At 43.6% G+C, this 15,179-nt stretch overlaps 1 protein-coding gene across 5 annotated transcripts in view; it reads left to right on the forward strand.

Moving 5' to 3' along the window:
* Positions 1-15,179, forward strand: part of AP2A2 (adaptor related protein complex 2 subunit alpha 2) — a 48,820-nt gene that overhangs the window by 16,570 nt on the left and 17,071 nt on the right. For 3 of the 5 annotated variants that reach the window (XM_071762420.1, XM_071762415.1, XM_071762418.1), the window contains exons 3-10: positions 7,020-7,162; positions 7,781-7,974; positions 10,684-10,813; positions 11,775-11,876; positions 12,684-12,792; positions 13,279-13,429; positions 13,857-14,025; positions 14,846-14,983. In XM_071762420.1, coding sequence (XP_071618521.1) covers positions 7,020-7,162; positions 7,781-7,974; positions 10,684-10,813; positions 11,775-11,876; positions 12,684-12,792; positions 13,279-13,429; positions 13,857-14,025; positions 14,846-14,983 — 1,136 coding nt within the window. The remainder of the gene's footprint in view (positions 1-7,019; positions 7,163-7,780; positions 7,975-10,683; positions 10,814-11,774; positions 11,877-12,683; positions 12,793-13,278; positions 13,430-13,856; positions 14,026-14,845; positions 14,984-15,179) is intronic. The other 2 variants (XM_071762416.1, XM_071762419.1) reach the window with 1 other exon arrangement.

The raw sequence follows: 15,179 nt of genomic DNA on the forward strand, positions 1-15,179 counted from the left end.
CCATACTTTGGTTGCTTACATCATGGCTTCTGTGCTCCATGCTTAGAAGGAATCTAGAACCCTTGTCCTTGAGGTCTCTTGTTTTCAGCATGAGAAAGCTCCATTGCTGAGGTCACTTTGTCCTTGACAGTTACTTGAAGTGCTTCTGTGTTAAGGAGATAAGATGGATGTAGAGGAGAGAAACTACACCAGGGCAATAAAGTGGAAGTTGTAGGAGTTAAGTGTGAAGTGCACAAATACTCTTTGTTTTGTTACACATGATTTTGCTTGAGCCAACCTAGAATTCTGGCTATCAGAGTGGCAATTGCTTTGTAAATGAGTGAAAACAATACTGGGTTTATTAATTTTGTGCATCAACTTGGTGTCTCAGAGGAGAGTTTGCTTACTGATGAAACTGTCCCCAAATACATAAACTGTTTCTGCAGGCAAAGGAACTTTGTGCTCTGCTTGATTCAGGCTTGTTCTTTTTTCCAGATCTGACATGAGATGTTAGTTTTGCTCTGATTGTTTAATAGGGGATTGTGTTACAAGGGCCACTGCTGGATTTCAGGCATGTCAGTGTATCTTCCTTTGGGCTTTTGGCACAGAAGTGCCCCAGTGTCAGTTAATGATCTCAGCTTTTTTTTATTTCTTTTTTTTTAACTTCAGCTCACTTGTTTTCCCAAATTCAAGCAATTCTCTATTGTCCCAAACTGCACAATAACCCTTGGTAGGAAGCTGAAGATAAGCCTCTAAATAACTCTTCTAAACAAAAGCTGTGTAACAATAAATTGCTTCACTGGCAGGCTGTGAAGGAGTAATCTGTAAGATGGTTCTGGTTAGTCACAGTATCTTCTGATCATCTAAAATAAACATAAAGGCAATCAGACAGTAAGATAGTAGTGACTTCACTGACAAAGTGAATTGCTGGAAGGTTTGAAATGTTGCCTGAGCTGTAGGGCTGCTCTGTTCTGGTGGTAACTAATTACAGCTTATGGATTTAGATGGATTGTCTGCTACAAACATTCAATCCCTCTTTTATTAGAGGGCTTGGACTCTCAGTCTTCTGGAAAGAAAGATTTGTCACAAAGTCTAGAAACATTCCTTGAAAGCCACTTCATTTTTCTTAGACCTCTAAGCTGGTAGGAAGCCTTCTGGTACAGAATAGCCCTGGAGCAGCTGCCTGAACTGGGCAGTGTTAATCTAGGAAGGAAGCACACTGGGTTGCAAAGGAACATTTCAGGATATTCTCTGTTCTGTTCTGTTCTGTGTAAGCCACTACTGCAGGTTTAAAAGCTAAGCTTGTCTTGTCTTGGGGGTATCAGTCAAGCATCTGGATGCTAGTGAGACTGAAGTTGTGAAGCTTCCTTACCCTCTGCCCTCCAGTGGACTTCCCACAGGAGGAAATTGCCTTCCTACCCCCTCTGGCTTGTGGCAGGATCTGTAACTGCACCAAGCTAGTTTTTAAAAATATTGAATTAGCTTGAAAAGCAGGTGCTGAATTAGAATTATGGAATGACAGGATGTCAGGGGTTGGAAGGGACCTCTGGAGCTCATCCAATCCACAGCAGGATCCCCCAGGGCAGTCACACAGAACACATCCAGGGGGGCTGGGAAGTCCCCTGAGGAGGAGTTTCCAGAGCCTCTCTGGGCAGCCTGGGCCAGGGCTCCCTCACCCTCACAGCAAAGAAGTTTCTCCTCCTGTTAAGGTGGAACTTCCCATGTTCTGGCTTCAACCCATTATTCCTTGTCCTGTTACTGGACACCACTGAAAAGGGATTGGCCCCTTCTTCTTGCCCCCCACCCCTCAGATGTTTCTGGACAGACTTTTCTCCAGACTGAACAGTTCCTCAGCCTTTCCTCACAGCAGAGATGCTCAGGTCCCTCTCATATGGTTGGAGATGTCCTCCAGCGTGAGCTGCTCCGTCACCTTTCCAGGGGTGGAGGTGAGGCTGCTGCTCTGGAGTTGCCTGAGGATTCCTTTTTGCCCTTTTTGAAGACTGGACTGGCACTGGCTTTCTTCTTTTCTCAGGCACCTCTCCCAATCTCCACGATTTTCCCAAACCAATGGAGAGCAGCTCAGCACAACCCCAGCCAGGGCTCTCAGCACAGGGGGATGTGCCCCCCAGGGCCCATGGATTTGGGTGTTTTCAGTTTATCCAAGTGATCTCTAATCCAATCCTCACTGACCAGTGGCAATCCCTTACTTCCAGTGACAGGGATTCCTCAGGGCTGGTCTTAGGAGTAAAGACTGGGGCAAAAAAGGCATTCAGCAATTCTGCCATGGCTGCATCTTCTGTTACCAAATCTCCCATCTCATTTATCAGTGGACTCACATTTTCCCCTACTCTTCTTTTTCTCATTCATGTATTTGAAGCAGCTCTTCTCATTTTCTTTCCCCTCCCTAGCCAGACTAAGTCCCAAGGTAGCCTTGGCCTTTCTTGACGAGTCTATACATAATCTGGGCAGCATTTCTATAAACCTCCCACTTAACCAAACCATTTTTCCCCAGACTAAATTTCCCTCTTCCACCAGAGTTTTTCCAGGACCTCTTTGCTTATCTATGCCGTTCTCCTGCTTTATCTACTTGATTTTTTTTTTTTCCCCCAAGGGAATACATTTATCTTGAGCTTAGAGGAGGTAATGTTTGAATACTAACCAGCTCACTTGGCCCCCCCATACCTTTCTAGTGCCCGTGAGACACTTCTAAGATCTTTAAAGAGATTGAAGTTAGCCCTTTAAAAATCCAAGGCAGAGATTTTATTTATTACCCTGTTTCTTTCCCTAACATGTCATGGTCACTATAGCCAAGACTGGCCCCAACCTTAACACTCAGCACCAAACCTTTCCTCAAACCACTGTGAGGAGCCTCATGATACATTTATGCCTTACTGCTTCCTCTGGGGAAGGCTGCATGGCAGTGAAAACCAAAGTGAAAACCATTTTGAAATGGTAGAGAGGTGATGCACAGAAATGTGAAAGTAATAATTCTTTCTTAATAATAGTACTGCTTGCTGATCAGCTGTTAACAACAATTTCTTTCTTAGAAAAATGACTCAACTTTCCAGGGAAAGCAAGCAGCCTTTGAAATGCCCATAGTGCTCAGAACCTGCTGATGTGTGTTCTGAAACCTTCCTCTTTCTGCTGACTTGGGTTTGTAGTACTTGCACGTGTTCCCCAAAGCATTTTAAAATGAGCTGAGTTAAAAGAAATGATTGTTTATTGCAATAAAGATAATGGAGCATGTGAATTTCCTTCTGCTCAAGATGTTAGCTTGTAACTGGAGGAAGCTGTGCTATTTTAGCCCATACTTAAGCAATGATACTTGTTAGTGATGTTCAAAATAGAACCTTTATAAGTCTTTGTAAATGCTACAGGGGAAGGAGAGGAATAGTTGGACTTGCAGTAGGAATTTGGTAGGTTGTTTTTTTCCCCCTGCTTATTCTAAGGAAGGAAGGTGTCTTTGATCTGCATTTCCCTACCATGATAGGATGGAAGGAAGCTGCTGCTGTTAGGTACTGTTTTACTGGGAAAATACCATAATGGGTGTTTTCCTCTTCTTATACAGAGCCCTGCTGCTTAAGCCATACTTTGAAGACCACAGCAGATAAGCAGACTGAATATCTGCTTTTCCCTTTGGCTGTAGTGCTTCTAAAACAAGGAAAAAAAGAAAAAACCCAAAAACCTAACAAAAAAAAACAAAAAAAAAAAAAAAAAAAAAAAAAAAAAAACAAAAAAATCCATCCCAACTTCCTCTCTGCCTGATGTCCCTATTTTGCTGTGATGGTTCTAATATTAATGCAGATGTCTAGTGAAGCAAACTGCACTGGATTTGTCTACTGAGTCAGCAGGAAAACAGCCTCGTGGCAGCCAACTGTAAATGTGACTTGAAGAAAACATAAAACATGTCTTTGGGCAGCTTCCTGCAGAGCTGAAATTGTCAGAGGATCTTGACAGGACCCAGCATAGCAGGATTTCACTGCCAGGAGTTTTCATAGCACTGTTTCATAGAATCATTACGATCATGGAATGGTTTGGGTTGGAAGGGACCTTAAAGCTCATCCATTCCCAACCCCTTTCCATGGTCAGGGACCCCTCCCACAGCCCAGGGTGCTCCAAGCCCCATCCAACCTGGGCTGAGACACTGCCAGGGATGGGGCAGCCACAGCTTCCCTGGGCAGCCTGGGACAGGGGCTCAGCACCCTCAAATTAAAGAATTTCTTCCTCATGTCCAACCTCAATCTCCCCTCTTCCAGTTTTAACCCATTTCCCTTGTCCTCTCCCCACCCCCCCATGCACAAAGCCCTCCCCCAGCTTTCTTGGAGCCCCTTCAGATATTGGGAGGTTGCTCTGAGCTCACCTGGGAGCCTCCTCTTCTCCAGGCTGAACAACCCCAATCCCTCAGCCTGGCTTCCCAGGGAGCTGCTCAGCCCTCTGAGCATTTCAGTGGCTCCTCTGGACACCTTCCAGGAGCTCTGTGTCCTTCTGATGTTGGGTTCTCCAGAACTGGACACAGAACTCCAGGTGGGGTCTGAGCAGAGCAGAGCAGAGCAGAGGGGGAGAATCCCCTCCCCTGAGCACTGTCTGTGCTGCTGGTGGTGCCCCCAGGACATGGTTGGGTTCTGGGCTCCAGGCACACCCTGAGGGCTCATGTGGAGCTCCTGCTCCATCCTCACCCCCAAGTCCTTCTCCTCAGGGTTCTCCTCCATCCTTTCTCCTCCCAACCTGTGCTGTCCATGGGATTGCCTCCCCCCAGGGGCAGAACCTTGCCCTTGTTGAACTCCCTGCAGTTTGCACAGCCCACGTCTCCAGCCTGTCCAGGTCCCTCTGGATCCATCCCTTCCCTCCAGCCTGGTGACTTCACCACACACTTTGGTGTCCTCAGCAAACTTGCTGAGGGTGCTCTCCATCCCCCTGTCCATGTCCCCAACAAAGATGTCAAACAGGGCTGGGCCAGTCCTGACCCTTGAGGAGCAGCACTGCTCACACAGCTCCCTGTGGACACTGCAATGTCCTTGTGCCTCCTGAGCACACCTGGGGACATGGACACCTCTAAAGAGCAGAGATTTGGGGTTATTCTGGAATCATTGCCCCACCTCATCCTGGTTAAACATCTGCAGACAGTTTGCAACCCAGTCCCTTTGATTTGCTGAAGATGCTGAGATGTTCAAATTCTTCTCCTGGTGTCACTGTCCATCCCCCTGTCCATGTCACCAACAAAGACGCCAAACAGGACTGACCCAGGTCCAGTCCTGACCCTTGAGGAGCAGCACTGCTCACACAGCTCCCTGTGGACACTGAGCCATTGCCACAGCTCTTTGGGTGCCACCAGCCAGCCAGTTCCTGATCCAATGGGTGCTCCATCCATGGAATCCCCATTTATTCCTGTTTAGAGACCAAGATACATGTGGGATGGAAAATCTAACCTGCTTCTGTACCAGTAGGTGAGAAGGAAGAAGGACAAACTTGTACACTGCTAAGGTTCTTTATTAAAAGTATGGCTTGGAGGTTTTTGGTTGTGTGGTCTGTTGGTGGTTTTTTGGGGTTTGTTTGTTGGTTTTGTTGGTTTTGTGTTTGTTTTTTGTGTGTTTTGTGGTTTTGGGGGCTTTTTTGTGGTGGGTTTTTTTGTTTGTTTGTGTTTTGTTTCATTCTTCATTTTGGTTTATTTTGTGAGGGCAGTGAGTTAGGGATATCTTATTTTCAGTGCTGTTCTGGCTGAACAGGGCCCATCTCTAAGGAGATCTGTCAGACTCCTTTTTCTGGGCCCAGAATGCAGAAGCTCAGGAGCTTATGGAGCCTTTCAGGCAGCACATCTATCAACATTTTTCTGACCTGACTGAACTCCAGCATTCATACTTCCCTGATTGAGGGGATACTCTTGTATCACAGGATTTGGGGAAGGAAATGAATGTTCTGCAAAAAGTGTAGGTTTATATACCCCTTTTCTTCATCAGCCTGATGAGCTCTAAGCTGCTGTGCTGTTCCTTGGAGTTTTCACAAGCTTCTGAAATACAGTAATACTGCAACATATGGCCAGAGCTATTTAGGGTGCATTTGTCTTCTAAAACTGAAACACTTGTCAATTCTTTCATTTTCCAAACACTTTAAAGGTCTCTTGGCAGTTTCACTCCATGTGTTTTTTCAAGGCTTTGGGATATACTTCTGTTATTGTCTTTCTAAAAAGATTTGCTGCTGCTGTTTTGTTGGTAGAGGTCTCCATGTGTTGCACATCATGAAGTGTATCAGGACTTTTTGCTGTGATAAAGGTTGGATAATTGGTTGGAGAATGTGTGGATGGAAGACAATAATTTGCTCTTAACAGAAATGGGGAAATCAGAGTTAAATAAACCCACAGGTGCTGCCTCTTGGCAAGAAAATCCAAAGGAGCAGGTTAACTCAGGCACTCAGTGATAGCATTATCTCATAACTGTCCTTTAGGATGTAGATAATAGTAAATTAAATAAACACTAAGATTTTCAGGTTTTATGGTTGGGTTTGTGGGGTTTTTTCCTTAAGAATGAATTTGAGATTTAGGCAAGTGCTTAAAACTATCCTCATGGGAATGTCTTGATTCAGGGAGTTTTCTCATGTTTTTCTGTCTCAGACCATTAGGAGGAGCTACAAGATACCTGTGACTGGGAATATGTATTTTGAAACACTTAAGAGCTGTTTCTTTGTCTGGTGTCTGTTCGTGGTGGTCTGTGATAACTTTGGTGTGTTCAGCACAGGATGATCTAAGGCTTAAAGTCCTTTAAGTCATGGATAAGTGGGTGTATTTTTGCTCACTGTAGAGTAAATAAAATTGGAAACGATAAGTTTAAAATTTGTGAAATTCAGGTGCTGCAATAGCTGAACCTTCAGTTTGTCCCTTCTCTGTAGGGTGACACATAGTGACTCAAATGTGAATCTTAATTGTTGGGTACAACTCTAAGTCTTGTTACTGTAAGATACAAGGAGGTACCTCAGTGGAACAGAGTGGGAGAGGAACCAGATAGAACAACACCAGAAGCTTAATTGTTGTTTGTTTCTTTGCTTTCCAGGTGACAAGGCTCTGGATGGGTACAGCAAGAAAAAATATGTCTGCAAATTGCTTTTCATCTTTCTCCTGGGGCACGACATTGACTTTGGTCACATGGAGGCTGTGAACTTGCTCAGTTCCAACAGATACACAGAGAAACAAATTGTGAGTAACTTGGTCTCTCTGAAAGATCAGCTGTTGTGTCTGGTGTCCTGCCTCAGCTGTCTCTGCAAAGCAAAGGGCTTTGCTTCATTCCCTGCCCACCCTGATAGAAAACCTGGTTTTGTGTCTAGCAGTGATTCTGAAAGGTAAACACCTTTGCACAGGGTGCCACTTGTAGAAAGTCAAATGTGCACTCTGTTTACAATTATTGCTCTGGTTAAGGGACTGCCTTGATTCTTATATTAAAAGCTAAATAACCTTTTAATTTTCAGAATATTTCTTCAAATCTTCCTGGGTAAGGTTGTTGTTATCAGGTACACATAACTTAGTAGTGACTGAATGATAAGCCAGATTCTTCATTTGCTTCCATTCATTTAAAGTGATCTTTTGAGTATATGTTGAAACAGATTGATGAAACATTAAAAATGAGAAATCAGGGTGATATTAAGCTTATCCATTCTGGTTTACTTAATCTTCCTAGCATTTGCTCTAAATATGTTTCTGCCCATGTGTTTGGTATCGGGAGAGAAATTATTTTCTGTTAATGCCACAAGTAATTCTTCGAGACACAGAGCTAAGTCAGCTCAGATCAACTTTTATTTTCCTTTTTCTGAACCACAGGGCTATCTCTTCATCTCTGTCCTGGTGAACTCTAACAGTGAGCTGATCCGTTTGATAAACAACGCCATCAAGAATGACCTGGCCAGCAGGAACCCCACCTTCATGGGGCTTGCTCTGCACTGCATTGCTAATGTGGGGAGCAGGGAGATGGCTGAAGCATTTGCTGGAGAAATCCCCAAAATACTTGTAGCTGGGTAGGTGTGAAATGGCTCCTTCACATACACCACCAATAAGCCTTTCCAGCAGCTCAGTTCTGTTGCAGAGCTGAATCCATGCTTAAAGCTACACAGCCCTGGGCTTGCAATGTGGCAGTTCCCAGGAACTGCAGATATGTTGATATACCTGAGCATGGAGTTGCTCAGTACACTCATAAATATCCAACTAACTGAAAATTAAGAGTCAATTTCTTGAATAGGCTTTTACTGCTTTGTTGTGATGAAGTTTCTTCTTCTCTATACATGTGTGGCAGAGATGTGTATGCTTTACTTAGCTCTCCTCATGAAAAGAAGAAATAAATGAACCTGAATAGATGTTTACAAGCTTTGTTATAAAGTGAACTCTTATTTGAGTCTCCTGTGTGAGAATATTCTGGTTTGTGAGCTTTCTTGCTTTCTCTTACCACTCTGACTGACAAGTATTGGAGCTTGCAAACACTGGGAATCTCCTTGCTTATGCAGACTAATTCTGACTCTTCTGTGCACTGAGCTGGCTACAAGAGGAAGGATACCTGTGGTACCTCGTTGTGGCAGAAGTGTTAGGAAATACTTTACAAGTCTTGAAGTACTCTGTATAATGCCACACAGGGGACTGTTTTCAGAGCTGAAATGTAGTATGGGCCAGAAAGAGAGGCAGAAGGAGCTAGCACCTGAAGCTCAGGATGGAGCTGGTATGGTGAAGTAAAAGGGGGAGAATCTTTTCCATAATCCCCCCTTTTCCATAGTCCCCCTTTCTCAGGCATGAAACACCTGTGTAAGGGGTTATGTTTACAGCTGGCACCTTCTGGTGGTACTCCTCAGGTGGTAGAGTCAGCACTGCTGTGATGAATCAGGGGCTTTTAAGAAACTTAAAAAGTTCCAAAAGTTGTTCTTAGGGTCATGAATCAGAGCACAGCAGCTGCAGTTCAGAATTGTTTAAACTTTGAGCTGTGTTCTGAGATCAGTGCCTCATCCCCTCTGCATTTCTGAGGGAATATATACAAAATGTGTATGTGTACAAGTAGTGTCTAAGTGACCTGTGCAAACTGAGCAGTCTGAGTTGTATTTGCAACTTTATTGGATAAATCAGAGGGAGGGAGGAGAGGAATAGGTTTGTGGTTTTGGGTTTGTTTTGTTTTTTTAACTGAGGTACAGGAAAATGGGTAAATTTATAAGGAATGGGTGAACTGAGCTTCTGTATGGGATGTGGAGGTTTCTGAACATTTATCTGAGGTTGCAGAGTGTAAACTCCCTCTTAAAACTTCCAGTGTAAATGCTCTGTACATTTTTTAGCTGTTGTTTCTGCAGCATACAGAATGCTTGCTTGCCTGCTTTGTGAAAGGTGGTTCACTGAATTGGTATAATAGTTTTGCTGCTCTTAAATAGTCTGTTTATGTGCCAGCAGCATGGATGGCAAGATGAAGAGATTTGTGGGTTGCCAGCTTGGGGATAGGTAGGTGACTTCCATGCTAGCTGTAGGTACTGAAGCTGATGAGTAGTTAATGGTTTGTGTATTCTGTGCAGGACCTATCAGGGGATACAGCTTTGGTCACAGGGATGTTTTAGGGTGCCTTAACTATTTTGCTGAAGTCAGTTTGGAAGAAGCTTCATCTAATGAACTTTAAATTCTGATTAAATGAGTGAAGTGTCACTCTAAGTTGCAGTGAGTCATTAGTAGCAGCTACTACAAGAATGTGATGGTTGAAAATTTGAGTTAAACTTACTGGACAAAATTAACAAATACTGTAACACAGGAATAGGTAATGAATTTCTGCTGAAGAGGAAGGCTCTCCAGAGGGATATTGCCAGGCTGGCTCAAAGGACCAGGGCCAATTGTGTGAAGTTCAACAGGGCCAAGTGCTGGGTCCTGCACTTCCATCCCAGCATCCCAATGCAATGCTGCAGCCTTGGGGAAGAGTGGCTGGAAAGCTGCCCAGCAGAAAAAGGACCTGGGGTATTGGTTGACACCCAGCTGAACATGAGCCAGCAGAGTGTGCCCAGGTGGCCAAGAAAGCCACCAGCATCCTGGCTGGTAAGAGGAATGGTGTGGCCAGCAGAAGGGAAGTGGTGGTGCCCCTGTGCTCAGCACTGGGGAGGCTGCACCTCAAATCAAGTGTTCAGGTTTGACCTCTCCACTACAAGAAGACATTTTGGTGCTGGAGGTAGAAGGAGGACAACAAGCTGGTGAAGGGTCCAGAGAACAAGTCCTGTGAGGAGAGGCTGAGGGAATTGGGGTTTACTCTGGAGAAAGGAAGTCTCAGGGAAGACCTTATCACTCCTACAACTGCCTGAAAGGATGTAGTGGGGTGGGTGTTGGTGTCTTCTCCCAAGTAACAAGCAATAGAACAAGAGGAAAGGGCCTCAAGTTGTGCCAGAGGAGGTTTAGATTGGTTATTGGGAAACCTTTCTTCACTGAAAGGGTTGTCAGGCACTGGCACAGGCTGCCCAGGGAGGTGGTTGAGTCACCATCCCTGGAGGTGTTTGAAAGATGCAAATGTGGTGTACCTGGGGCCATCATTTAGTGGTGTGCTTGGCAGTGTTGGGTTTACACTTACACTTGATGATCTTAAAGTTTTTTTCTGACCAAAAGAATTCTGTGATCCTGCCTGGTTCAGGGATGCTGAGTCAGGGTACAGCCTAGCATATTGTTGGGCTGCAGGTATTGCTGTCACCTCACCACTGTGTTTTAAATCCATGTTTGTCCTGCAGCGATACCATGGACAGTGTGAAGCAGAGTGCTGCCTTGTGCTTGCTGCGTTTATATAGAACTTCTCCTGACCTTGTCCCCATGGGAGACTGGACATCTAGAGTGGTGCATCTCCTCAATGACCAGCACTTGGTAAATCAGCTTCTCTGGGCTCCTTGGGCCTGCTCTGTAGAGAGAATCTCACTTCCACTCTTACACACACTGATCATTTATTTCTTCTCAAGTCTTTCAAGCAAATGGCTTGCTTTTTTTTCAGGCTTGGGGAAAGAAATGGGATGAGCTGTTGCCTTTTTCTAGTTGCTGTGTATATCTTAATTAAAGGTTTGTTTAGCTTTTTCTTAGAGATGTAAGAATGTCATGCACAGGTTCTTTTGCAATGACTACAAAGAAATTAATCTTGTGCCTTGTGATCCTAAATTGTTTTGCTGAGGTATAATACTAATTTTCTTAGGTCCTTTAGGGTTAGACGTGCACTAGAAATCCATAACCTCATTTATCAGTGCTTGGATTCTAGTCCTGGGGTGTCCATTTGGCCATTCTTATCTTGCTAGTTGAGAAAAAACTAATCTATATGGAAGAGACTATTTTCCCCCTGTCTAGTTGCTTTATGAAAGTAAGGCTATAAAGACCTGTGCTTCAGCAGTAAGGAGTGGTTTAGTTTGCAGTGATATCAGACATTTGTGTTACACAAAGCCCTCTCTCCATGTTGGGTTGTCAGAAAAATTTCCAGGATAATCTGCTGCATCCTATTTATCCTTCTCATGCTTCTCTGGTGTAATAAGGTAATTTGCATCCAGCCTGTATTTTGATTCAGCTCTGTTATTTTTATATGTACTATCCAAACATGAGAGAAAGCTCATACAAAAATAGCATGAAATGCTCTGCAAGCATGGCAGTGTCATGTTGGATTTTGAAGATGTGCAATTAGTCCAGCTGCTAGCAAAATGCAGGGCCTTTTGATGTAGGGCTTTTCATGGGGATAAACTTAATTGGTTTTGTATATTAAAAAATACTTGGCATGCAAGGTGATAAAGGGCAGCATCTTAAATTGTGACAAAATTGAATGTATTGCATTGTTGTGGTTTTTTTGTAGGGTGTGGTTACTGCAGCTACAAGCCTGATCACCACTTTGGCACAGAAGAACCCAGAAGAGTTTAAAACTTCAGTCTCCTTGGCAGTCTCCAGACTAAGCAGAGTGAGTCCAGTGTTAGCTCTGATAATAATGCACTATTGCTTAATTTACTCAGCTTTCTAGGCCAGGTTAGCATATTGTTCCTTTCTAGGTCAGATGAGTTTAATGTACCATTAAAAATGAAGATGATTCAGTGGCACTTCATGTAGCTGCTTCAACTCATCTCTTGTAGCACTTGTTGCTTACCAGGGCAGAAGACTTTAGCTTGCCCAGACTTCCTTGGTGTAATCCTTGCTCTGCACCACATCTGGGTATCAAAAAGATTTCTTCCTCTCAGCTACTTGTTTTGGAAAGGATCCTCATGAGTTTTCAGTCCTCATTTTGTGTAACTATAACACCCAACAATCTGTTGGATCAGAGACTGATCCTGCAAATTTCTGCACAGAACCCTCAAAAATACAGCCTGGCTTTTAACCCTCTGCTTCTTACAGGATCAGTGTTCTCCATATTCCCCTGTTGAGCTGCTGGTGGGTTAATAATCACAGGCATTTGATATTCTGTAACTGGGTGTGGGGGTCAACTAGCCAAGGTTCTAATAAAATATTTTGGTGTTACAAGATGGTCATCTTCATTCTTAAGAAAAGCAAGTATGCTTTCATGAAGACTTCCTGGCCTCCTGAACAATTTAATTTCTATTATTAAAAAACCTGATGGTGTACTCAGTTTGACAGCTTCACATAATTAACCTACTGAATTAAACATTGCTAGTGACAGTAATCCTGTGTCAAAGGGGACCTGCAGTGTTCTCTGGGTCCTTCTCATGGTTGCACATCACTTCAGTTGCTGACATGCTGCCTGCTTATTTTACAGATTGTAACTTCAGCATCAACAGATCTTCAGGACTATACATACTACTTTGTTCCTGCTCCTTGGCTGTCTGTGAAACTTCTGAGACTGTTACAGTGCTATCCACCTCCAGGTAATGCACAAATCACACATCTCTTGTTGCAGTGTGACTCCAAAGAGCTGCAGTGCTGTGGTGGTACCAAAAGCTGGAGTGCAAGCACAATGTCTCAAGGGGACTGAAGTCTGTACTGTTGAGTGTTGCCAACTGTAAAAATTATACAGCATAATTCAGAAGGCCATGTAGCTTAGAACAAAGTGTCACTCTAACCAGTGTGCATCTTAACTGGTAGTTGTAACTGGTGTGTAAACATTCTGTACTGTTACCAAGGCCTTGAGGTACATTATAGTGTGGAACATGTTTGGCTCTTGTTCTTATCCAAATAGTTCTATGGCTTGGAATTCTTTTGCCAGGTGTATGTGTGTGTGTGGGGAGGATGGTGAGCTGTTTTTAATGTGTCAGAATACTTCAGTTTATTCAGATTTAGCAAGGTGGAAGGCCTAAGGTAGGGGTTAGGGTGTTGAGCAAAGTGAAGTTGTCCAACAGCTTGTTCTTCTCCAGAAGACCCTGCGGTACGTGGCCGTCTCACAGAATGCCTGGAAACTATTCTGAACAAAGCACAGGAGCCACCAAAGTCAAAAAAAGTACAACACTCAAATGCAAAGAATGCTGTGCTGTTTGAAGCAATAAGCTTAATTATACATCATGACAGGTGAGCTGTGAGAACACTTCTGTTACGAGAAGATCTTTTTTAAGTGAAAAGCTGTGACTTGTCTTAATAAATGGGATTTTACTGGGGGGGCAGGGAGGAGAGAATAGAGGATGAAGTCGCTTAATAGACTGGAACACAACCACAGCAATGGAATTGACCAGTATTAATGAACTGTGTTGCTGTCAGCAATTGTTTTTTAATTGCTTTGTTTCTTGCTGCTTCTTTGGGGTGTTTTGTGTTGACACCACCAGTCTAATCCAAAGGAGATTGTGTTCACAGTGTCTGAACTTTCACTTCACCAGCAGAGCATTCCAGCAGACACTTTAAGGCATTTTAAGAAATTTCCACGGCAGATACAGTGTTCTGTATTGGGTATCCTCAAACCTGCTGCTTTTAACCCTCTCACTTTCTCTCCTGTTCTGTGCAGTGAGCCAAACCTCCTAGTCCGTGCCTGTAACCAGCTAGGGCAGTTCTTGCAGCACCGAGAAACTAATTTGCGTTACCTGGCACTGGAAAGCATGTGCACGCTTGCCAGCTCTGAGTTCTCACACGAGGCTGTGAAAACACACATAGAAACAGTTATCAATGCCTTGAAGGTAAATATTTTAAGTGTGCAGTCTGTTTTCAATGTTGTCTCCTACCCTGCCTCAGTGCCCTCTTCCCCAAGCCCCCGATCCCCGGTTAAGCTGGTAACTCGTATGATTCTCAGAAGTCTGCTTTGTTTTGTTGTTTTAATTAATCCTGCAAAATCTTGCTGGTCTTGGAATGATGGAGGTTAGCACCAGTTGGTTTCTGCAAATTATTTGTCAATCTGGTGCTTGTAGCTGTAGCCTCTGTAACGCTTCAGTGTCTCCTCAAGCTGTAGACTGTAGATGAATAATTATTCCAAAACATGGAGTTTCAAAAAAGAGAATGATGGGAATACTTTTATTCCTGTCCTGCTGGTATCAGACACAATAATTGCCTGATGACAGTAGGGCAATTTCAGCTAGTTATTAGGGCATCTGTGGCTGAGTGCACAGCAGAACACAAACTCATTTACCCTCCTTTAGGGTAACTGTGGAGTGCTCTGTGCAAACTCGTCCATCCTTTTGGCACAGATTTGCACAGATTTGAATATGGATCCTACAGAAACAAAAGCTGACAATTTGAAGTTTGGTAGGAGTATCTAAAAAGAGGAAACTGTCAGAGTCTGCAGTGACCTCTGTCTGGGTGACTGAAAATGCAAATAACCTGAGAAACTTAGAGTTTATGTGAAGGGTAAATCTGTGTTTATTCTGCATCTGAAAGATTATGAAAAAGCATTTATTTAAAATTTGCCTATGATTATAGTGAATTCCATCTCTTCAGTGAGTTGCTTATGCTTTCCAAAAAAGATTAAATCATCCTGACCTTCTGCCATGTGCCCTTTTGCAGACCGAGAGGGACGTGAGTGTGAGGCAGAGAGCTGTGGATCTCCTGTATGCCATGTGTGACAGAAGCAATGCCCAGCAGATTGTGGCTGAAATGCTGAATTACTTGGAGACTGCTGATTATTCCATTAGAGAAGAAATTGTGAGATATTTGTGTTCCCTTAATTTTTTTCACAGCTGGCCTTGGCACTGGTTTTATCATTTCTTGGTTGGGATGCTGTGATAGAGCATATGCCACTCTGTGATAGTCTTTTTCATGGTGATTTAAAAAAACCCCACAAAACACAACCCCTTTACGTTTGTGCTCTAAAAGCAAAGAGTTATTTAGGTTAAACTAA

This window comes from Heliangelus exortis, chromosome 18 (genome assembly GCF_036169615.1).
Source record: "Heliangelus exortis chromosome 18, bHelExo1.hap1, whole genome shotgun sequence".
NCBI classification, from domain to species: domain Eukaryota; kingdom Metazoa; phylum Chordata; class Aves; order Apodiformes; family Trochilidae; genus Heliangelus; species Heliangelus exortis.